Below are 24,719 nucleotides of genomic sequence, written 5' to 3' on the forward strand. Positions count from 1 at the left end.
CATAATAATGACAATTTTAACAAAAAAAATATTTTAAAATTATTATTTTTTTACTCCAAATTGATTTGACTCCAATTCATCCATCCATCCATCCATCTTCTGCCGCTTTATCCGGGGCCGGGTCGCGGGGGCAGCAGTCTGAGCAGGGACTCCCAGACTTCCTACTCCCCAGACACTTCCTCTAACTCCTCCGGGGGGATCCCGAGGCGTTCCCAGGCCAGCCGAGAGACATAGTCTCTCCAGCGTGTCCTGGGTCTTCCCCGGGGCCTCCTCCCGGTGGGACATGCCTGAAACACCTCCCGAGGGAGGCGCCCAGGAGGCATCCGGAACAGATGCCCGAGCCACCTCAGCTGGCTCCTCTCGACGTGGAGGAGCAGCGGCTCTACTCCGAGCTCCCCCCGCGGAGGAAACTCATTTCGACCGCTTGTATCCGCGATCTTGTTCTTTCGGTCACTACCCAAAGCTCATGACCATAGGTGAGGGTAGGAACGTAGACCGACCGGTAAATAGAGAGCTTTGCCTTTCGGCTCAGCTCCCTCTTCACCACAACGGTCCGATGCAGCGACTGCATCACTGCAGCCGCTGCACCGATCCGCGCGTCGATCTCACGCTCCATCCTTCCCTCACTCGTGAACAAGACCCCGAGATACTTTAACTCCTCCACTTGGGGCAAGGACACCCCACCCACCTGGAGAGGGCAAGCCACCTTTTTCCGGTCGAGAACCATGGCCTCGGATTTGGAGGTGCTGATTCTCATCCCAGCCGCTTCACACTCGGCTGCAAACCGTCCCAGTGCATGTTGCAGGTCCGGGTTTGATGGAGCCATCAGGACAACATCGTCTGCAAACAGCAGAGATGAGATCCTGTGGTCCCCAAACCGGACACCCTCCGACCCCTGACTGCGCCTAGAAATTCTGTCCATAAAAATTATGAACAGAACCGGTGACAAAGGGCAGCCCTGGCGGAGTCCAATTCATTCAAATACTAAATTAAATTATATCTCTAAATGTTTTTACTATTCACTTACAGTGAGTAATGCATTATACATTTGATAAGTTTTGATTTTGTCTTTGGTAAAGGTTCATTCTGTGTCTACCATATTCAACTGTTGAGTAATAGTTATTTTTCTGCAGCTTGTGACAGGAAATGCAAATGTAGCAGAGTGTGAAACGGATGTTCTGTCTGTGGGTTTCTATTGTAACTGCTGCGTGTGGTTTGTATGGTCTGAGCCTGAAGGACACATTTAACAAAAATCAAATGATCAGAAAGTCTACAGTCATTTACAGAAAACAAAATGTTTCTATTACTATGAGGTCTTTTTCTGTCTCAAACCGGCACTCTAGTTTGGACCGCTGGAAACATGTTCTGAAAGGGATGGTTCAAGTTTAAGTTTTCAAGTTTAAGTTTTCAAGTTTAAGTTTTCAAGTTTAAGTTTTCAAGTTTAAGTTTTCAAGTTTAAGTTTTCAAGTTTAAGTTAAGGTTAGCCATGAGGTTATTTGATCGCGCCACGGCCTTTAGTTTCAGTTCACATTTCAGTCTTAGTCTTCTCTCAAGTCAAGTTGTTGTTGAAGTGCACTGCGGTGTGAACTGAGCCCCACCGTTAAACAGACATCACACATCTAGTCACCAAGTTGTGCCCATAGCAACTTGTCAATGCTCGATCTCGTCATCGCTCGGAAGCAAAGCAGGGATGGGGCTGGTTAGCACTTGGATAGGAGACCAGATGCTACAGGGTGTTATTGGTGCAAACTGTTGTGTCCTTGGGCAAGACACTTCCCCCACTTCCCACATGTCTATGACTGCTGATGTATAAAAGAGTGTGTTTGTGGGAGTGAAGGTGAGATAGCTTGGAAGTTTCATATCTTTCGAGTTCAGCAATAAGTGTTGCGTTTATATTTTTGTTCAGCGTATCGGCACCGGGGCAAAACTGATTTGACTTATGGTGAAGCCATTTTAACAGGCAAAACTCTGTATTAAATTAGTTAAATAATTTTAGATTAATAACAGTCTTCCCATGATGCCTGGGAACAGTAGGGCTGGGTATTTTCCTAGTACCTCACAGTATGTACTAGGGCTGGGTATTTCCTAGTACCTCACAGTATGTACTAGGGCTGGGTATTTCCTAGTACCTCACAGTATGTACTAGGGCTGGGTATTTCCTAGTACCTCACAGTATGTACTAGGGCTGGGTATTTCCTAGTACCTCACGATACAATACATATCCCGTTACAGGATCCACGATACAATACGAATTCCGATATACGGAACTTGATACGATACGCGTCCTGATTCATGGATATCCCCTAAAACAAGTGTTAATCAAAATATGATTTTAGTAAACTTTTAAGTAGAATAACAATATTTATTAGTTTTTCCGGAGTATAAGTCGCACCAGCCAAAAAATGCATAATAGAGAAGAAAAATATGTATAAGTTGCACTGGTGTATGAAATGCTGTTGCAAGTCGAATTGCAATGGCAGAGTACAACTGTCCTATGATGAAGTCCCATTTTCAGCTCCTCAGATTCGGCCTTGATGTAGCAGTAGGTTCAGAAGAGGCCATTTCTAGTCACTATGTTGTTTAAAAGTATCACGATACACATCTCTGTATCGATACATGTATTGCCAAGAAGTCCGTCACGATATATCACAATATCGATATTGAGCACAGCCCTAGTATGTACCCCAATACTAAGAGCTTGATACGATACATATCCCTAAACATTTTCCGTTTGTTTACATTTGCAACTAGAACCAATATTAGGGGTGCTCCAAAATATCAATATGGTGATATTGCGATATTTTCTCCCGCCATCGATTCTCGATGCGTTCTCGTCAAGTATCGATCTTTTAACGTTGTAAAAAGCCGCTATAAATGGCTCTATTCACCTTTCCTTTGTTGAGACACTTCCTTGGCGTTAGCTAGGGGGGCGCACAGTGCGAGATTGGCTGTGAGCGGAAGAAGTCATACACGGAAATGCCATCAGATGAGGAAACGCGAGATGTAATACGCGAGATCTGTAATATTACAGATCCATGGATCTGTAATATTACAGATCCATGGATCTGTAATATTACAGATCCATGGGAGACCATGGATCTGATTTTTAAATTATTATAGACAATATCGATAATAGCAGTATCACCATATCGCAATATTATCGTATCGTGAGCCGTGTATCTTATTATGAGGTACCCAGTGATTCCCAGCCCTAGCCAATATGACGGCAAGTGTACATGAACATTGAGCATTTTTCAGTTTTCAACCTACTTTATATCATTTTGCGTCAAGAATTTTTGTTCTACATTTATGATTCTCACTTAACTGTAAATGTGAACGACAATAGAAGTGCTGCTCTATCAGACAGAAAAGTGGACAGAATAAGGTGAAAAGTAACAATCTCACAGTAGGATGTTTTGCTGTCGCACCCTGTCCAGCCCAGTACATGACCTGTGTCTGTGTGTGTGTGTGTGTCTGTCTGTGTGTGTCTGTGTCTGTCTGTGTGTGTACAGGCTGCTTCGTGGTGTGCTGGACCCCAGGCCTGGTGCTCCTCCTGCTGGATGGTCTGGGCTGTGACAGCTGTAACGTACTGCTCTATGAAAAGTACTGCCTGGTGCTGGCCGAGTGCAACTCCTTTGTGAACCCCATCATCTACTCGTTTCGAGACGCAGACATGCGGCGCACCTTCAAAGACCTGCTGTGCTGCCTGTGCCGGCGCAGAGGTCACGCAGACTCGTCAAACACTTCTGGGGTCCACTTCAACACACTGGAGCACGAGGTACTGTCCGAGAGCAACGGAGAGAACCCCAATAACTACACGCTCACCACTGACCTGGACCACTCATGAAGACCTGGCTGTACTCCAGCCACACCTGAGAGCCTGGCCTATGACTCCGCCCACTTACGAGAGCCTGTCTTTTCCGCTGACTCCGCCCTCTCAGGAGGACCTGTCTTTCCACTGACTGCCCACTCTTGGCATTTGGACTGATGCTTCTCCCTTTTATCTTATTTTCCCTACTGAACTTTTTGTTTTAAAAAACTGCTCTACACTTGAAGTGTTTCTGTTGTTGTTATTGCGTACCAGTGCTCTGGTCACCTCTCCTGTGGAACTCCCTGCATCCTGGAGGTGTCTCTGGCTCTGCTGTGGAGAAGACTTTGTGACTTTGTGTAGCCTTTTGTTTAAACACAAGTACTGTGTGAGTCCCCTCTGCTCCACATCAGACTCTTCTCTCTCTGTGTGCACCTCCTGAGGCTTCTGCCGCTCACATAGACCTTTTCTCTCCACTGTACTGAAACGGGCCTCTCCATTAGGGTCAGTTAAGCCGCATTTTACCTTTTACCTTTTGTCTGGGCTGCCAGGGGCAGTTGGAAGTGGCTTCACACTTTGTGTTGGTCAGGCTAAAAGTCAGTACCCACCAGTCTGCCCTTAGCCAGGACTCAAAGTGATGCCCTTTGGCCCTGCGTCTCGTCCCACAAGATGAAGCGCGAGCATCCATGCAGTCAAGTGTATGTGCATGACACAGCATCTGAGCAAACCTCCATGAGGATCAAGCTATGATAGTTGTGATCTCACACTTGCAGTCAGCTACTCCACAGTCAAGCACAATAAAGATATGATTGTATTTATGCATCTACCTGCACTGTCACCATGTGAACGCACGCTCATGCCTTACTACTCTCTTTTGCACTCTCCTTTTCTTCCAATGTTCTATTCACTTTGCTTCCATTTCTTCCTATGGTTTGAGTCACTGCCATAAGATCAAATGGTTAGAAGTGAAACAAAAAGTGAGCACAACACAGGCAGACAAACTACTGGACAGACACATTGTCTCATGTTAAAATGACACATGTCTGTGTAGGAGTTCTCTTTCATAGCATTCGTTCGATGTCTCACTATGGGATACGCCCCCTCGCGCGTATCCCATAGTGAGACATCTCACTCATGCTACTCAGAGAACCGGGGTTACGAAAGTAACCTAAATCATTATGCTCTTCAATACTGCAATACCCCTTCTCTCCATAGAGGGTAGCAGGGAGTTGGAGGTTTAAGTCGACCCTGACAACTTCTTGTATTGTCTTGGAGCAGTTGTGTTGGTTTTCTAAGTCTCCTAAGCCTCACGTACTCATGGCGGTGTGTGTGACGCACAGGAGGCAGTCAAGGACACCACAGAGTCTGAAGGCCACACCTCTGCAGTCAGTCTGTGTGTGTTAGGCTCTGATCGACTGAAGGGGAAGAGATTGACATGAATTTGCATCAGAATCCAAATGCAAATATGAGTGAAATAATTGTGACACACCCTCTGGCCTGAGCTCACAATCACTGCTCTGACACCACCTGAGAACAAACACTCCTAATCTGTTCATGATTACCCCATATCTGCACTCTGTAGGAAAGTCCACGCTCTCATACAGAGTTTAACTGACATAATAGATCTGCTCTTGGAGTTTGAGTGGACTGAGATCAGCCTGATCAGGTCTGGACTCTGTCAGGTCCTGGGTATTCACTGTAGCTCATAATCTAAAGCCACATGAACAGGGGAAAGGGGACCTTGATCTGACCCCAGTCCCACTGTCCCCCCTGTGCTAGTGTCCTCCAGGTGTGCGCCTCCACATGCATTTCACTGTAATGTCATTTCAAGTGTTTTTGTGTGTGTGTGTGTGTGCCAAAGTGAACCCAATAAAGGCTTATGTCCTCCAGCGTGCAGCCTAACAGTTTCCCTCTCTCTCTCTCCTGTCCGCCGTGTCTCCTCCTGTGTCGTGTCTGTGCCGTGTCCAGAACCACAGGTCCGTTGGTGCAGAGGAGGTGGAGGAGGAGCGCCCCAACGGCACGCCCCTCATGGAGCTCCCAGAGCCAGGCGGACCTGAGCCCTCCCGCCGCTGGAGCTAACCACAGGGTCTTAAATCTTTACACAGCAACTGCTTTGACGTATGTTAACTTTTTAAATGCAAAGGAACTGAAGTTGATGACTTTGATCCCAAAGGCTTTGAACTGGTCTGAATGTTCGTAAATGTCGCCAAGGAATCCTCGTAAGCAATTTTGAAGCCTCTGTGCTCCTCCTGTGATATGATGAGCCTCAGAGGCAGTCTCGGGTGAAGGAGGAGCAGGATACAATCACGGGAAATGGAAATAGGACTATAATGACTCACTTTTCAAACTTCAGCATTCTCATCAATGTAATTTACTTTGCTAATGATACCCAGCCTATAATGCATCACTATTAATCCAGTTTGTGTGAAATGTTCAGGCCTTTACTCTGTTCAAATGTGTCCCTCAAGTTGAATATGTGGGAATGAACAATTTAAGGTTAAAAGCGACACTTTGAATATGACCTTAAAAAGGTGAAGGGTAAAAATCATCTGAACCAGGAAAGAAACCTGCCAAAACCAAAGGATAAGTTGACGTTGGACCCTATTTATTTTAATGGTGTAGTTTTAGTGGAGATAGAGAATTCCTAAACTAATCTAATGATGATTTTATTCCTGTCTTTGTACTTGGGCTGCGTTCACACATGTCACATAAAAATTGGGACTTTGGGAACTTGTAACTATACCTGGACTAAACTGGAACTAATCTGGACTCAAACATTGCCTGGTCAGCCAAGACTGCATGCTTTTGAAATACTTCACAAGGACATGTGGTCTGAAACCGTATCCTCTCGATGCTTGATGGGCGTGATCAAAACAGAGTAAAAAATGACTAAATTTCTACAGAATAATTGAGTGAAGCTCTTTAAACTTACTCTGAGGTAACCGAAGTTCTAGATTTGATTCAGAATGCTACAAAGACTTTCAGAGAAGGTGTCTTCCACGTTTGAAGGTATCGCAAAATTGCACTCTATATTCTTGTTGAGACAAAACTGCTTTTAAAACAGAAAGTGGCTCAAACCAGGCTAAGGTGTGAACAAGTGTGAACGCAGCCTCAGACGTGTACAGCTGTGACTGATCGTGAAGTCTGCATGTTGAGTTTGCTAATTGATTATATTCACAGAAAACCACTGTCATTTAAAGTGCATGTACCAATGTTTATTTATTTTTGTTTTTTAAATATATATATTTTAATATATACACACATTTTTATATATATTGATTTATATATATATAAATATATATTTATATATATATATATATATATATATATATATATATATTAAATATGATATATATATATTTATTATATTTTATATATATATATATATAGATATAGATATAGATATAGATATATATATTAAATATATATATCATATTTAATATATATATATATATATATATATATTAAATATGATATATATATATATATATATATATATATATATATATATATATATATAATTATTAAACACACACACGCGCACACAGAGGTTTTTTTAAACTGACAACTTGAGTGTTTGCTGAATTAAATGTTTTATGCCTTTGCTCTAACTCATTTACTCTGTTTTATGCCTTTACTCTAACTCGTTAGACTTCGTTCAAAAGTAGAGGTGCACTTAAGCCACATTTCCACTAGCTTTGGAGCGGTTTGGGACGGTCGGAAAGTGTCTCCAGTCTTAAATGAACTCTAGCAGCTTTAAAAGACCCAAACCAGAGCCTGAGAAGTACTAGCTTTTTAAGTGGTCTAGCTCCCAAGTTCTTTTGAGCAAGTTCAAATAGGCTAGAGAGAACTCTGGAGTACGGCTGAAAAAGATGTTAACACAAATTCAATTCAATTTAGGAGAATGTATTTGTATTGTGTTAGTCATTTTTAGTAATTGATATTTTAAGATGTGCCTATGAGATAGCATAAAAAGAGCTCGACCTGTGATGCTTCCACATGCTCTTCTCAGCAAATGAAGTGTAAAACTAGAGAACCAGTGAAAAAATCCCATGCACGGCCCAACCACCAGGAAGTTCTGACTCAGTTGGTAGAAACCTGCTTGTTAACGAATGCCCTTAAATAATGAAACAAATAATGTAAACTAACTTGAAGACAATGGAAAGAAAACTAATGACACAGGAGGACACAAGAAAATGCAAAACAAAAGTAAAAGTGCGTAAGGCAGCCGCTGTAACTGTGGGAACTGAAGCAATATGTTAAACATTACCCTTAACATTTACCCATTTATTTAATTTTATTACATGTCTTTATTTATTTGATTGTTGATGCTGCCAAACAAACTTGGCTTAGTGGTTTTCAGTAACTTTTAACCGGCACTGAACAGACGTACAAACTTCCAGTAGCAACAAGAGGACTCACAATGAACATGTCGGTCGTCCGGATCATGGCCCTACGTGAGTGACGTGAACGTAGAGCACCAAGTCCTCTGCAAACATCTGAAGGCTGGAAGCTCCGTGATGTACAGAGAAAATAATAACAGACCCAGAACTGAACCTTGTGGCACAACGTTGGAGCGCTCGGTTAAACATGAACACTCGTAGTAAGTCCTGAATTTGTGTTTATTTTGGGATGTCAGCTGTCATTCTACCATTACAAGAACCGTCCCAAAGCGCTCTGTACGGCTGCAGGTATCCAGTCATTTATAGTCATCCAGGGATTTTCTTCTAAGATTAATCGAACAATCCGTTGATCATTTTATTGCATTCCGTAAACTATTTTTAAAAGCACATTCCTTTAAAAAAAATAACCAGTTCATATTCATAAATAACATTTTGGAGTTTCTGCTTAAAATAACACATTTTATTAATTAATTAAACATGTCACATTTCCACCTCGGTCTAAATTGTTTTGTTGAAATATATATTTCATATTATTAATAATTTTTTGGAGTAGACAATATTTAGTCGATCCAACAGAAACGTTAAAACGTGTTCAAGCATGGTGAGGTTTATCACCAGACAAATGGGGAAATGGGAAGTAAAATGTATCAAAAGTGCCAAAATATCTCCACATACATTCCACAAAACAATTTCACTGTGATATTCTCCATATTCATATGTTGCATGGCTTCATTCCTCAGCATTCACAACATCTCAATTTGCATTTATTGCCCACGTCTGAAGTCCATTTTCTTGGTGGTACTTGGTTTGGAAAGTTTGAAAATCCGGGCACTACATCGTTTCAGTTTTTGGGATGTAGCTGCAGAGGTAAAGAGATGCTCTTCCTGGCCCGGGGCCCCTTGTTCCCCTTGCTGTCTCCCCCGCCTCCACCGCTGGGGCTCTTTTGGAGGGCCCCCAGGGACAGTTTGTGCCTTGGGGGTTTGACTGAGGGTTTGAGCTTGTTTAGTCCTGGGACACTGGACTTCCTCTTGGACTTCTTCTTGCTGAGCTTTTGGAGTTTGCCCCAGGCTCGCTGCACTGGGGACCTCTTCTGCCAAAAGCACCTGCGCTTGGACCCAGAGCCGCCCATGCTCCGTGAGGTGAGAAGATCCTGGAGAGGTGTAGGGGCCCCTGGTGGTCCAAGGGGCACTGCAGAGGAGGCCCTCGGAGATGATCTAAAAAGCAGTTAAGTTATTTATAAGAGTCGTTGCAGCTGGAGGACTGGTGTATGTCACATTTTCTAAGCGCTGAACACTGAGCTGGAGGCAAGGTGGGTGAAGTGTCTTGCCCAAGGACACAATGACCATTGTCAATAAATACACCAGACAAAAACGAGACCTAATCATTATCTTTACATGCTGTATAGGCCTATGCTAGTCAGTATGCAGATGTGAGCGCACTGATGTGACAGAATTCATTTAGGAAGAATAGTATATGATCCAATTAGATATAACGTGTTCATTATTATTAATGACTAGAACAATAACTTAACTCCTGATCCAAGCGTGAACAAGCTGTACAAAAGGCAGGTAGGTCCCTCTGCATTATAAATACCAAACAAGACTCAATTTTGTTAGTTTATTGGGGAGATAAATAGCAAATCAATGACTTTAATTGAGCAATATTATTTTGAGTAATTTAGCAATAGTATTTTTTTTTTGCTGGGAGCGCTCATCAATAGGGTTACATTTACCTTTTAATACAGAACAGAATATTTTAAAAGTTCAGGTTGTGGCCAAATTCAATTAAAGTCAGGAAACTGAGGCTACACGTGGGGTTGTGACAAGCAATGGGTCTGTGAGTGTGAGGGCCCCTAAACGCACGACAGGAGAAAGGAAGAAGTGGGTAACCAGCACCAAAACCAGACGACACACCACCACCAGGGGCCCCCAGTGCACCCACGAGGAACCTCCGCTCCTAAAACAGAATCAAAGTTTAGTAAAACACTGCCACTCCAAGTCAAGACTACTATACTCAGCAGACATTTGCAGGAAGTACAAAACAAACACTTTGAAACATTCATCGTTCCAGTCCAATCCGTAGTCCACGAGTCCTCCGCCTCTGCTCCTGGGGGAGGCACCTGAGAAAAGGCGGGAGAGCGGTGTGAGCGGGCCACACGAGGGCCCAAGTTCCGCGTCCTATTATTCTAGGAAACTGGCCTTCACAACACTGTCATCAACAGTCATTAACGATCATTAACAGTTTAGTTTAGCGCTCCAAATGACCGGTGTTTCACTTTCAATCTCAAATCTCCTTTAACGTGCTATGGACGTGGAGGCCCCGAAATCAAGACTTGCCACGTGTCTCGATGTTTACCTGCAGGACACGCGCGCTTCGGGACTACGTTCATTTCACATCTTCTTCTTTTAAATACAGGAGGGGTTTCTTTCCACGTGGGATGTGAGACTCGTCTTTAACAAGGGCGTTTACGTGTTTAAGTTAAACAGGTTAAACAGTTTAACCCGAGTTAACTTTGTACAAGTGGACTGAATGTCACCTCTTTTTGATCAGAAAGCTCTGGACAAACAATCCTCTGTGGCTGAGTCAACAAGAACAACACGGGATTTAAGTTTGTACCTCCTGATGTCCCGTACGCGTCTCCATGTCTTATATGCTCATGTCTCTACTTTCCTCTGAACTTAATAAATGAAGTGATGTAAAATAAATACTGATGGTTAATCTCTTTGAAACTCGGTTAAGTTATGGCAAATGTATTATAATATAAGCAATATACAGTGTTCACAGAACCCAAACGCTCTTTCAATAGGCTAAATTGCAATAATGTTGGTATAAAACTAGGGTGTGAAGTAGACAGTACAGGATAAACACTGCACTCGTGTACTTGATAGTACTTGATGCAAAGGAAAGACTACACAGGCACAGTTTATTGTACGTGCATCACTGGCAGAATCCTGCAGGTAAACAGTGGATCACGAGATATATTTTGGCTGGATCAACTCGCGACACGTGGCTCGCATCTAGATCCCCACGAACCTCACGTCCACAGCACGTTAAAATCACGGGTTAAAAGATGTGGGATTGACCGGAAAACACCGGCAGAACAATCACAGACGTGAGTCCAGACACGCCCCAGAGCCTCAGTTAAACTATTGGAAACACCAGGTCATTTTGTGGTTTATTACCAAAGCTTTTATTTCATACTGAATTTATGTCATTGCTTTTTTGTATTTGAATTATGTTTTTTAACATCCAATCAAATAAAATATTCTTTGAATGTAAATATGATTTAAAAAAACAATGCTTTAATATTCAGTTTGTGATGTGTTTTAAATTTCAGTGAATGAAAATACAATGTTTTAAAATTCACTTTGTTGAAATACAGCTGCTTTTTTTAATTCATTGGAATAAATTCGGTGTAAAAATATTCAGCGTCTCAAAATAAACAATGTTTTACAATTTAGTTTTTTAAAATTAAGTGAATTTTAAATCGTATTTTCATCAACTGAATATTAAAGCATTGTATATATAAAAAAGTCATATTTAAATCAAATGATTATTTTTACTTGATTGGATATTAAAAATTAAAGATTTTTTTTTTTTTTAAATGACATGAATTCACTATAAAATAAAAGTTTTGGTAATAAAAACACAAATCAACCTTCCTACAATTAGCGGGGCCACCGTGACCTGGTGTTCTCGGACTGGCAGAATGAACAGAGCTGCGGATAAAAGATTCTGTTAGAAACTGTACAAAGCCTTCTAATGAGGCAAAAGTGACTTTACCTGTTTAGGTGTTGACAAGGATTGGAGTAAATGCCACCGTGAAATATGCTCATGTCACAAGGAAGTGTTAGTGACAACCAACAGTGAAGCTATTAGACCTTTAAGGGTTAAACTCAGGGAAAAGGTGGGAACTAACCGCTGCAGGAGAGGACGGCCACAAGAGCAAGAGGAAAATGCCAAAGTATCATTTATCTGAACAGAATTATTAATGCCACACAGCAACACCTGTTCCTACCTGAGGCCGGGACCTGAGGACCTGATACCGGAAGCAGAGGAGAGGCGTGGCTAAAGGACACTTCTTCTTCTTCTTCTTCTTGTGTATTTCCGGCAGACTGCTGGCCACACAGCGTATTGTTGCCTTTCACTGCTGATAGTTATGACACTTTACTAGAGTCTACTATGCAGTCCACTATCGAAAACAAACTCCATCCGTGCCCTGTACACCTCCTGCTGATGCAAAGAGGGACCAAGCATCAAAAAGGACTGCAAACCTGTTACACTCATGGATGTATTCTTTTGTCTGGATAGGGTACACCCCCTCGGCCTCTGGCGCCAAATTGAGTAGTGGCCACTTCGCAGAATGCAGCCTTTTGGTCGGACCATTTCAGGAGTTCGGCCTCTAAAATTACCAAACATGCTAAATTGTTTTAGTCTAAAAATAAAATAGAAGGAATTGCACTCTTCAACTGTTTCTAAAATACTTAAAAAATACATTTTTAACCTTCCGGTGAACGGTGTACGCGCACCGAGCGCGCACGTGACCCTCATGAACGAGCCTCAGGAGAACATGTGACGGAAACTAAACACAAGCAGAAGAAAGTGACGAGACGAGACCAACGATACATGTAAGTTGTGTTTGTATGTCATTCCTCACGTTTCACACATCGTTCCATATGAAGTATAAAACAACGATTACACAGTTAACACAAGTTAACACGAGCTAACACGAGCTAAAGTTTAGCTACACAAAGATGCAACAACACGTCACGATGGCTCGTGCTTCTGCAAATAAATAACTAATTATTTATCTTACTAAATGTTCTAAGAGACAAGAGGTTATGCACAGATCAAGGAAAACTAGAGAAAGAAGGGAAATAAAGTGATGTTTGTATTATGTGCTATAAAAAACTACCAATAATTCAAATATAACCTGCTATAATGGGTCATATCTTACATATATAAATGTAAAGGTAAATGTAAAGGTGTTTAAAAGTGACAGTGCTGTACTTACAGGGGCTGAGACCACATTTGAGGTTTTATTACATATTTCATAATGACGTGTGCTGTGTTTAAACAAAGCACACACTTGTTTTCTATAGGAATGTCATGGATTTACTTCCATGGAATATGTAGAGATTTAGCAAACATGTCAGTTATGTTCTAACTTCTAAGGTTTAAACTTATGCAAAAGTAAACGACTTTTGGTTCTAGCTTTAAAAATTAATGTGAAAAGAGGAACTTTTGTGTTACAGAGCAAAATGTAAATCTGTCAATAACATATTCCAGGTTTTCTCTGTTAAATGTGCAGAATATATCAATGTTCTAATGAGTATCTTTCTCATCTTCAGAGTGCTGACCAGTGAGTTTAGTCTGTCTGTGCTGTCCAGAGCTCTACAGGTCACTGCAGGTCACTACAGGTCACTGCAGGTCACTGCAGACCTAATCACTGCAGACAGAGTCATCTCAAGTAAACTCCTGACGACTCCAAAGCAAAAAGTATTTTAATAATAACTTCTGCCTCGACTAAAAGTAAACAGTGTAGAATCAGTACTTTGAATTTATGAAATGTCTGTTTTGTTATGACCAAAAAAACTAAATGATAATTGTTCTTCAAAAGAGACACTGATGTGTCACATGTGTCTGTGAAGCAGCTTCAGGACAAACATGTGAAGTGTATGTTATATGACTTGTATAATCTAAACATATGAAGTGTATGTTCTATGACTTGTATAATCTAAACATATGAAGTGTGTGTTATATGACTTGTATAATCTAAACATATGAAGTGTGTGTTATATGACTTGTATAATCTATACATATGAAGTGTGTGTTGTATGACTTGTATAATCTAAACATATGAAGTGTGTGTTATATGACTTGTATAATCTAAACATATGAAGTGTGTGTTATGACTTGTATAATCTAAACATATGAAGTGTGTGTTATATGACTTGTATAATCTAAACATATGAAGTGTATGTTCTATGACTTGTATAATCTAAACATATGAAGTGTGTGTTATATGACTTGTATAATCTAAACATATGAAGTGTGTGTTATATGACTTGTATAATCTATACATATGAAGTGTGTGTTATATGACTTGTATAATCTAAACATATGAAGTGTGTGTTATATGACTTGTATAATCTAAACATATGAAGTGTGTGTTATATGACTTGTATAATCTAAACATATGAAGTGTGTGTTATATGACTTGTATAATCTAAAGCTGTGACATGTTCTGTTTGTCTCTCAGTCAAACGATGGAGCTGAACGGAGGAGTTACTGAAGTACAGAAGACTGCGTAGCCATGGAAACAAAGTCTTGTTAAATACTGAGATATTCAGTATTTAACACAATAATGTCACATTCATGTGCATATAACTGATGTAAAAAGAGTGTTTATTTTACCATTATTATTAGTATTATTTTGTCTTACGCTGTTTTTATTTTATCTTTATTTTCCCCCTCCATTCCTTATTAAGGTATGAGAGGTTCTGTCTAGAGGAGTTTTTGTTTATAAGAGATCGATCTATTAAGAGTGTTTTTTAAACTTCCTATAAGTTATCTGTCCTTTTCCTCTGGATCTACTGTGTTGCAACAACAAAATTTCCCCATGTGTGGACAATAAAGGAATATCTTATCTTATTCAGTATGTTCTATTTGACTTATACAGGTTGTTTTATCATTGTTAATATTTTTATGTTGCACTGAATCACCAAAGCAAGTTCCACTGTTTGTGAATTCTGTTCATTGACAATGGCAATACATTTTCTGATTCTATTAATGATGATAATAATAATGAACATTACACAGACTCCAAAACCCCTTAATAAGGGACTCCCACATTGTAGCTTTAAAACTCATTGGAGCTTTAAAACTCAACTAAAACTGGCTAAAATCAATTTATCATTTGTAGTTATAATCAGATTTGCATTTATTGAACAAGTTCATTCATGTACATTATTCTTATTAAATACATTAATAAACAAATGTGTTTTGTATTTATTAAAGATTGACATGACACAAAAACGACACAAAAGGAAACTGAATATAATTAAATACTGCTTAACTCAATTATGTAACAGAATCGATGATTATATTTTATATTTCTTCTCATCTGATTAAAAAAATGCATATTGGCCAAATTATATTATGTAAATAAATAACTGAAAAGTTAATAACAAAATAAATACCCAAACCAAAAACTACAGAAAATGATGAGGACGTTATTCCACCTCTAAATGTAATTCATTGTCATTAAACCAGACTTTTTATCTTAACACTTCTTTATAATTCTCTTAAATATCAGAGCTTTACAACATGATACATGTATATTTATAGATGGATATAACAATTCATCATTATACGTTACGTAAACAGAATATTTCAAGCCGAATTAATCCAAAAGTCCGTGTTGACTTCTCAGTCTTTCACGCTGCTGTGACGTGCGCGCTCCCGACGCCAAAGCCTCACGGCAATGACGTCACAAAAGTGGGAGGAGATATACCAGTATACAGGAAGTAATGCGGAACTAAAAAACTTTTTTGGAACCATGCGCCAATGAGCAGCTCCATAGGCTTCAGTGGCGGCCATCTTGGCTTCCGGGGGCTTGGTTACACTCCATTAAAACACGGGGGACAGTTTCTTCTTTCCACAGGTTTCACATTGGCCATTATGATGTTTTCCAATCAAGAAGAGGCCTAATGCCAAGCCACAGCGCCCCGAGCCACAGCGCCCCGAGCCACAGCGCCCCGAGCCACAGCGCCCCGAGCCACAGCGCCCCAAGCAACAGCGCCCCAAGCAACAGCAACCCTAGCCACAGCGCCCCAAGCCCGAGCCACAGCGCCCCAAGCCACAGCGTCCCGAGCCACAATGCCCCAGTCGCAGTCTAGTTATCAGGACTTGCTCTCTCCTGTTGTTTCCTCGGGTTGTGATTTCTCCCCCACTATTACTCCTCTGAATATTGTATAAGTGACTTCCTCTCCTCTCAGCGTCCCACTCCATTTGCCACTGTGCACACACTGTCCTTTCAGTTGCACTACGATGTTCGTAGCTGCTCAGGGCAACGCCAATATCTATAGTTTCCCGCTTTAATGCAGCCTTCACAACATGGTCCGCAGTTTCATTCCCACATGGGCTGGGAACCACAGAAAGCCCACATCACTCCCTCCCCTTTCCACCCTGTGTAACACATGTAGGGCCTCAAACACTACATCTGGCCTTGCCCGGGATGCTCCTGACTCCAGGGACAGCGACACAGCAGCTGAGTCAGAGCAGACGACAACTCGTTCTGGCTTCACTTCTTCCATCCACTTTGGGGTCCACACAATTGCTCAAATCTAAGCTGTAAATACTCAGATTTCTTCTGAGTGTCGCCCGGACTCAGGGACAGGGCCGGAATGTACACTTCCCCTTTATCTACAGACCCATCAGTAAAAACTTGCAAATAATTAGCCCAATTTGCCTCCACTGTCTCTCTCACCGCTTCAACAGAGCCCTTTCCCTGACCAGTCCACTTCCACTTGAGGGAGCAACCAAGTAGGAACTGACGCCAGACACCCACAGGCGCTGTTCCCCTTCGTCTGAGCTCTGGTACCTCATCTCTCACATCAAACATAAATCCTACATCCCGACTCCTCCTCCTCCCAGGATGAACCTCCCCCTGTTCCTGTGATTTTGCCACAAACGGAAGGGCTAGTTTTAACCGCCTTTTTTTAAGGGGTGTCTCTCCCATTTCAACCAGGAGGGCTGGTATTAAAGTGGTCCGGAATGCACCGCAACACAGACGAAGAGCTTTAGCCTGAATCACATCCAACTTGGCCAGACTTGTTTTAGCTGCATTCCCATAAACAATACTACCATAATCTAACGCTGCCCGGACCATAGCTCTATTGATCATTAGCAAAGTGTTTTTGTCTGACCCCCAGCTTACTACCAGAAAGACACCACATTACATGAACTACTCTATTACATTTATCCGCCACTTTCCCAACGTGTCATCTTTTCATCAAGACAGACCCCCAACATTTGAATGATGCAACCCAGCGCTTTGTCATACAGCTGCAGGCCGACATTTACCATCAAAAACCATTCACTTTGGTCTCTCCACACTGGCTTCCCCATTCCATAATACGAGTCAATTCCCTTTGCAACTCATTAAAAACTAATCTGACATTCCTCCCCCTCTTCCACACTGCCCCGGCCGGCTAAAGGATACAACCTTCTTCTGTTACTTTTAATGGCGGTTGACAGCCAACTGAAAAGGTGCATTTACTGCCACCTACTGGACTGAGTGTGATCAACCGAAGCCATAATACTAAAAGGGATTGTAATGTAACACTATAAAGACGCTCTTAACTCTATAATCTTCCAGTTAATCCTGCGTTATATAAGTAAATAACCTTAGTCTTACATGATTTTTGCGACAGGATTGTAAGATTCAGCAGATTGAATTCCTGTTTATTATTTTGAAACCATAAAACTGATTCAGTTCTCTCTTTCACATGCTGTACAGTGAATCAGCACATGCTCCACAGTTTCTGGTTCTTGATGGTGATTACACGAGCCAGTGACCAGTCAGTGACCTATTGAGTCCAGTTTGGCCCATTCTCAAGCAAGGGAAAGCTCTCTCTTCCCCCACATTCCTGCCCATGGATCTACATGGACCAACTCTACTTTGTATCTGATACAGATGCCGTCTAGTGTCACAAAGATTCCAATAATCCTGCCAAAGTTTATGCACATGACTCTTAATACTAGGCTTGACTTCAGATTTACTTATTTCAACCATCATCAGTTGATGGCAGCTTTAGGGGATTTTTAACCAGCAAATCAGCCATTTCATTACCATCCACAGGAACCCAAACGAAGGAGACCTTCACATATCAAACAGAATATGCTATTTACAATCAGATGTTCCAGATGTAATGCTTTTCAGTGCAGAGAGACTGTCAGAAGCTATCACAATGTTGTGACGCTGTAACGTAGAGTTCAGCTCAAATTGCATTGCTATGAGTTCTGTGGTGAAGTCAAGATCATCTTGAGCTGACGGCTGGGGTTTAATCAATTCAGCATTCTGTGCCAGAATATTATCTTCGCATTACTTTGCCGCAGGTAAGAGTTTGTCAGAGGTATGCACATACACAAAAGTACTAGCCAACAGTTCAGCTTTATTAACATTGCTGTCTGCTTCAATACCGTCCCTTATTAGAACAAGCATCTAATAACTGTGCTTAACTCCACTCATATGTTTTATCATCGCCAGACGGATCAATAAGTGTGTTTCTCTTCCAATTTTGGCACTGCACTACCTCCAATGGGTTCTTCTGACAGTCCTTAAAGCTGCATGAGCTTTTAAGATAAGATAAGATATTCCTTTATTGTCCACACATGGGGAAATGTCGGTGTTACAACGCAGTAGATACAGAGGAAAGGGACAGATAACTTATAGGAAGAACTCTTATGAACAAAACAAAAAACTCTTATTAACAAAACTCCTCTCATATCTTAATAGGGAATGGAGGAAAAAACAATAAATACAATTTAAAAAAAAGATAAAAATTAAATTAAAAAGTAAAATAATAATAAAATAAAGTAAACTGAAAATAGCTAGCATAAGACTAAATAATACTAATACTAATAGTAAGTAAACACTCATTGTTATTTACATCAGTTATATGCACCTGGCGATTTCAGAACTCAGACGGAACTTCCTCGTGCAGACTGATACAACACACACGTGCGTTTGTTTATCAGCGCGACGGATCACATCGCATCTCTCGTCTCCCGTAGATTTCCGTCTTCTTCTGAGCTCGAACTGTCTTTCTCCGTCTTCATTTTGTCCCGTACACTGAGGGAACTATATTATGATAGATCAATGCGCTTAGACACGCGGAAACGTGAGGACGAGTCGCACACAGCTGCAGGTGAGCGATAGGTGCGTTTTATGATTGATACGTGGCAGGACTAATCGGCAGTCCACGCCACGAAGAAATAAGACTTAGATTTGGGCCAAAAAAATCGTCCATTCAACCTTTAATTGCTTGTGAGTATGACAGTAATTGCACATGAATATGACGGTATTGCACATGGTTAAGTCAGTATTGCACGTGTTTGTTATAAAGTCTGACAGCAGCAGAAGGAAAGACTTGTGAAACGTCTCCTTCACACAGTGAGGGTGGATCAGGACAGAGTGTCCTGCAGGGGACAGAGTGTCCTGCAGGGGACAGAGTGTCCTGCAGGGGACAGAGTGTCCTGCAGGGGGCGACATTCATGGTCAAGCATAGATGTGAGTTTAGCCAGGACCCTTCTGTCCCCCACCTCCTGCACCGAGTCCAGAGCACAGCCCAGGACGGAGCTGGACTTCTTGATGACTTTGTCCAGCCTCTTCCTCTCCCTCTCTGTGATGCTGCTGCTCCAGCAGGCCACACCGTACAGGAGGGCTGATGCCACCACAGAGTCGTAGAAGGTCTTCAGGAGTCTCCTCAGGAGGTAGAGCCGACTCTGGCTCTTCCTGTACAGTGCGTCTGTGTTATGAGTCCAGTCCAGTTTGTGGTTCAGATGAACACCCAGGTACTTGTATGAGTCCACTCTCTCAATGTCCCGTCCCTGGGCTTTCTTATATTCAATGAAGGTATCCATAGAATGGAGATCGTTATCTTCTTTAATGCCTTATTTCTTGCCCTAATTGCTTTATCACATGCGTCATTCCACCATGGGACACGTTTCTTATTGCCATCACCTTTACTCTTTGTTATCGTGTCTTTCGCTGACTGTGTGATGAGAGACTATTGCATTATTTAATTCATCCAACAAAGTCAAATCTTCTTCATGCATAATTATACCAATCTCATGTTCCATCCTTCTCTCACTCAAGACCCCGAGATACTTGAACTCCTCCACTTGGGGCAAGGACTCCCCATGAGTTTCCTCCGCCGTGTGGCTGGGCGCTCCCTTAGAGATAGGGTGAGGAGCTCAGTCACACGGGGGGAGCTCGGAGTAGAGCCACTTCTCCTCCACGTTGAGAGGGCATCTGTTCCGGATGCCTCCTGGGCGCCTCCCTGGGGGAGGTGTTTGGGGCATGTCCCACCGGGAAGAGGCCCCGTGGAAGACCCAGGACACGCTGGAGGGACTATGTCTCTCAGCTAGCCTGGGAACGCCTCGGGATCCCCGAGGAGGAAGTGTCTGGGGAGGAGGAAGTCTGAGAGTCCCTCCCAATCTGGAATTGCCAACTCCCACCTTTGGATCCTTGTCCCTCTGTCCACAAGCTTCAATACCAACTTTAGCTTAGCTTTAGCTTACCAACTACTAATGCCATCTCATTGGTCAGAAGAGTACGATCTATTGCACTTTCCGTATCGTTCACGTTATTGTATCGGGTTCCTCGCCCATCAGTCAAACAAACCAAATCTCGTTCTACCTCACCTACCACCAACCCATTTTTATCTGTACTTTTACCGCCCCATAAAGTGTTATGTGCATTCAAATCTCCACACCAAATGGTTTTCCCTTTAACAGCAATACAATTTAACTATCTACTTTTAGCTAATTACACAGATCATATACATTCATTACAATTACACTATAATTACCAAACCTAATTCTAATAGCTGTAGCTTCTTGCCTTTCACTCACCTCCTCTGTACCCCGCTCCCTGTCGTTCCTTACACCAGTAAATCCTTATGTCATACAATCCCACTTAGGTTGTAACAAGTCTCCTGTAAACCCATAACATGAGGTTTATCATGTAAAGTAGAAACAAAATGCTTAAATTCTTGGCCATTAGCAAGAAACCTCCGGGCATCCAATCCAACTGCCATTAAGAACCACCAGAACATGACAGCGTATGGGGAAGTTCTTTACTTTCATTATTATTCAGCATTTCTTCTATTTCTGTCCGATTGAGATCTTTAATTCCAAGTTATTTTTCTGCAGCTTATATATGTTCTAAGCCGAGCTGGGCGGGACCATAGAGAACTCGGGATAGGTAAAGAATGAGCAGGTACTGGGGTGGTATTCAAAGGAAATAAGGGTTAATATTTGTCCCATTGTTCTTATTTGTGTGTCAGTTATGTCTGATGTCCTTCATCAGTGAGTCCTTTATGGAGAGAGGCACATCTCTGAATGCATGAATCACAGGAGGGACGTCTGGGAGGGTCTGTGTGTAGTGACTTTATGCAGTTACAGTAGTAAAGTGTGACCTACTGCCTTAAAACTAAGTACAGATGACTGAGACAAGGACACATTCAAGTGCAGGTGATACAACAGCTTCATCTCCTGGTCGCAGTGGTAATAGCGGCTGCTTATTACAACCACAGTTTATGGCAAGAGTGAGTGACCTTTGGCTCGAGATCTACTTTTTTGGTCAGCAACAAGACCTGAAGAGCCAGTGGGTGATGATTATTATTATGGGTATGGGAATATTGATCACAGATGACAGAGGTCTATTTGAAATAAGCACTAAAGGAATATTGAAATCAAATGGATATGAATCAACAACATCCAATTGGTAAAGGTGTATTTTTGTTTGAACTGGTTATAATAAGGCAAATTTGAATTAGTTTGAATTTGACAGCGATGCGCTCCCTCCAGATGGAAATGTGTCTCCACTTCATCTTCATGCAAATGTTACTTGTATGAGTCATATTAAGACAATAATGCTTGTTCCATTCATTTATCATATAATCCCAAAAATGTCTTTTTGTCATAGATCCCCTTTCTGCATCTCCATGGTAACGCTCGGGGGAGGGGCTTGACAAACTGACAGTTTTTCTGTTGCTCGGATGTTGAATGAGTAACTCTTAAGACTCTTAGGACACGTGCGGGAAACACCTGTCTCCTCCTGCTCTGTGATCCTCCTCTCTCTCTCCTCCTGCTCTGTGATCCTCCTCTCTCTCTCCTCCTGCTCTGTGATCCTCCTCTCTCTCTCCTCCTGCTCTGTGATCCTCCTCTCTCTCTCCTCCTGCTCTGTGATCCTCCTCTCTCTCTCCTCCTGCTCTGTGATCCTCCTCTCTCTCTCCTCCTGCTCTGTGATCCTCCTCTCTCTCTCCTCCTGCTCTGTGATCCTCCTCTCTCTCCTCCTCCTCTCTCTCTCCTCCTGCTCTGTGATCCTCCTCTCTCTCTCCTCCTGCTCTGTGATCCTCCTCTCTCTCTCCTCCTCTCTCTCTCCTCCTGCTCTGTGATCCTCCTCTCTCTCTCCTCCTCTCTCTCTCCTCCTGCTCTGTGATCCTCCTCTCTCTCCTCCTGCTCTGTGATCCTCCTCTCTCTCTTCCTGCTCTGTGATCCTCCTCTCTCTCTTCCTGCTCTGTGATCCTCCTCTCTCTCTTCCTGCTCTGTGATCCTCCTCTCTCTCTCCTCCTCTCTCTCTCTCTCTCTCTCTCTCTCATCCTGCTCTGTGATCCTCCTCTCTCTCTCCTCCTCTCTCTCCTCCTGCTCTGTGATCCTCCTCTCTCTCTCCTCCTCTCTCTCTCCTCCTGCTCTGTGATCCTCCTCTCTCTCTCCTCCTCTCTCTCCTCCTGCTCTGTGATCCTCCTCTCTCTCTCTTCCTGCTCTGTGATCCTCCTCTCTCTCTCCTCCTCTCTCTCTCTTCCTGCTCTGTGATCCTCCTCTCTCTCTCTTCCTGCTCTGTGATCCTCCTCTCTCTCTCCTCCTCTCTCTCCTCCTGCTCTGTGATCCATCTCTCTCTCTCCTCCTGCTCTGTGATCCTCCTCTCTCTCCTCCTCTCTCTCTCCTCCTACTCTGTGATCCTCCTCTCTCTCTCCTCCTCTCTCTCTCCTCCTGCTCTGTGATCCTCCTCTCTCTCTCTCCTCCTCTGTCTCTTCCTGCTCTGTGATCCTCCTCTCTCTCTCTTCTCCTCGCTCTCTGCTCCTGCTCTGTGATCCTCCTCTCTCTCTCCTCATCTCTCTCCTCCTGCTCTGTGATCCTCCTTTCTCTCTCCTCCTGCTCTGTGATCCTCCTCTTTCTCTCCTCCTGCTCTGTGATCCTCCTCTCTCTCTCTTCCTGCTCTGTGATCCTCCTCTCTCTCCTCCTCTCTCTCCTCCTGCTCTGTGATCCTCCTCTATCTCTTCCTGCTCTGTGATCCTCCACTCTCTCTCCTCCTGCTCTGTGATCCTCCACTCTCTCTCCTCCTGCTCTGTGATCCTCCTCTCTCTCTCCTCCTCTCTCTCTTCCTGCTCTGTGATCCTCCTCTCTCTCCTCCTCTGTCTCTTCCTGCTCTGTGATCCTCCTCTCTCTCTCCTCCTCTCTCTCCTCCTGCTCTGTGATCCTCCTCTCTCTCTCCTCCTCTCTCTCTCCTCCTGCTCTGTGATCCTCCTCTCTCTCTCCTCCTCTCTCTCCTCCTGCTCTGTGATCCTCCTCTCTCTCTCCTCCTCTCTCTCTCCTCCTACTCTGTGATCCTCCTCTCTCTCTCCTCCTCTCTCTCCTCCTGCTCTGTGATCCTCCTCTCTCTTTCTCCTCCTCTGTCTCTTCCTGCTCTGTGATCCTCCTCTCTCTCTCTTCTCCTCGCTCTCTCCTCCTGCTCTGTGATCCTCCTTTCTCTCTCCTCCTGCTCTGTGATCCTCCTCTCTCTCTCCTCCTGCTCTGTGATCCTCCTCTCTCTCTCTTCCTGCTCTGTGATCCTCCTCTCTCTCCTCCTGCTCTGTGATCCTCCTCTCTCTCTCCTTCTGCTTTGTGATCCTCCTCTCTCTCTCCTCCTCTCTCTCCTCCAGCTCTGTGATCCTCCTCTCTCTCCTCCTCTGTCTCTTCCTGCTCTGTGATCCTCCTCTCTCTCTCCTCCTCGCTCTCCTCCTGCTCTGTGATCCTCCTCTCTCTCTCCTCCTCTCTCTCTCCTCCTGCTCTGTGATCCTCCTCTCTCTCTCCTTCTGCTTTGTGATCCTCCTCTCTCTCTCCTCCTCTCTCTCCTCCAGCTCTGTGATCCTCCTCTCTCTCCTCCTCTGTCTCTTCCTGCTCTGTGATCCTCCTCTCTCTCTCCTCCTCGCTCTCCTCCTGCTCTGTGATCCTCCTCTCTCTCTCCTCCTCTCTCTCTCCTCCTGCTCTGTGATCCTCCTCTCTCTCTCCTCCTGCTCTGTGATCCTCCTCTCTCTCCTCCTCTCTCTCCTCCTGCTCTGTGATCCTCCTCTCTCTCTCCTCCTCTGTCTCTTCCTGCTCTGTGATCCTCCTCTCTCTCTCCTCCTCGCTCTCCTCCTGCTCTGTGATCCTCCTCTCTCTCTCCTCCTCTCTCTCTCCTCCTGCTCTGTGATCCTCCTCTCTCTCTCCTCCTGCTCTGTGATCCTCCTCTCTCTCTCCTCCTGCTCTGTGATCCTCCTCTCTCTCTCTCCTCCTCTGTCTCTTCCTGCTCTGTGATCCCCCTCCTCTCTCTCCTCCTCTCTCTCTTCCTGCTCTGTGATCCTCCTCTCTCTCTTCCTGCTCTGTGATCCTCCTCTGTCCTCCTCCTCCTCCTCTCTCTCTCATTCATTCCCTCGTGAGAGTTGTTCTGTGTGTACATTTAGTTAAATGTACTTGGG

At 43.2% G+C, this 24,719-nt stretch overlaps 1 protein-coding gene across 2 annotated transcripts in view; it reads left to right on the plus strand.

The window, feature by feature from the left end:
• LOC140377918 (lysophosphatidic acid receptor 2-like) overlaps positions 1–24,719 on the plus strand; it is a 283,463-nt gene that overhangs the window by 24,122 nt on the left and 234,622 nt on the right. The window contains exons 3-4 of one of the 2 annotated variants that reach the window (XM_072463534.1): positions 3,513–3,778; positions 5,777–5,902. In XM_072463534.1, the coding sequence (XP_072319635.1) occupies positions 3,513–3,778; positions 5,777–5,887 (377 nt within the window). In that variant the 3' untranslated portion in view covers positions 5,888–5,902. Of the gene's footprint in view, positions 1–3,512; positions 3,779–5,776; positions 5,903–24,719 lie in introns of those variants that run through there. The other variant, XM_072463535.1, reaches the window with a different exon arrangement.

Source organism: Eucyclogobius newberryi, unplaced genomic scaffold, assembly GCF_026437365.1.
Source record: "Eucyclogobius newberryi isolate DKJ021-1_F unplaced genomic scaffold, fEucNew1.0.hap1 SCAF_4, whole genome shotgun sequence".
Taxonomy (NCBI): Eukaryota; Metazoa; Chordata; class Actinopteri; order Gobiiformes; family Gobiidae; genus Eucyclogobius; species Eucyclogobius newberryi.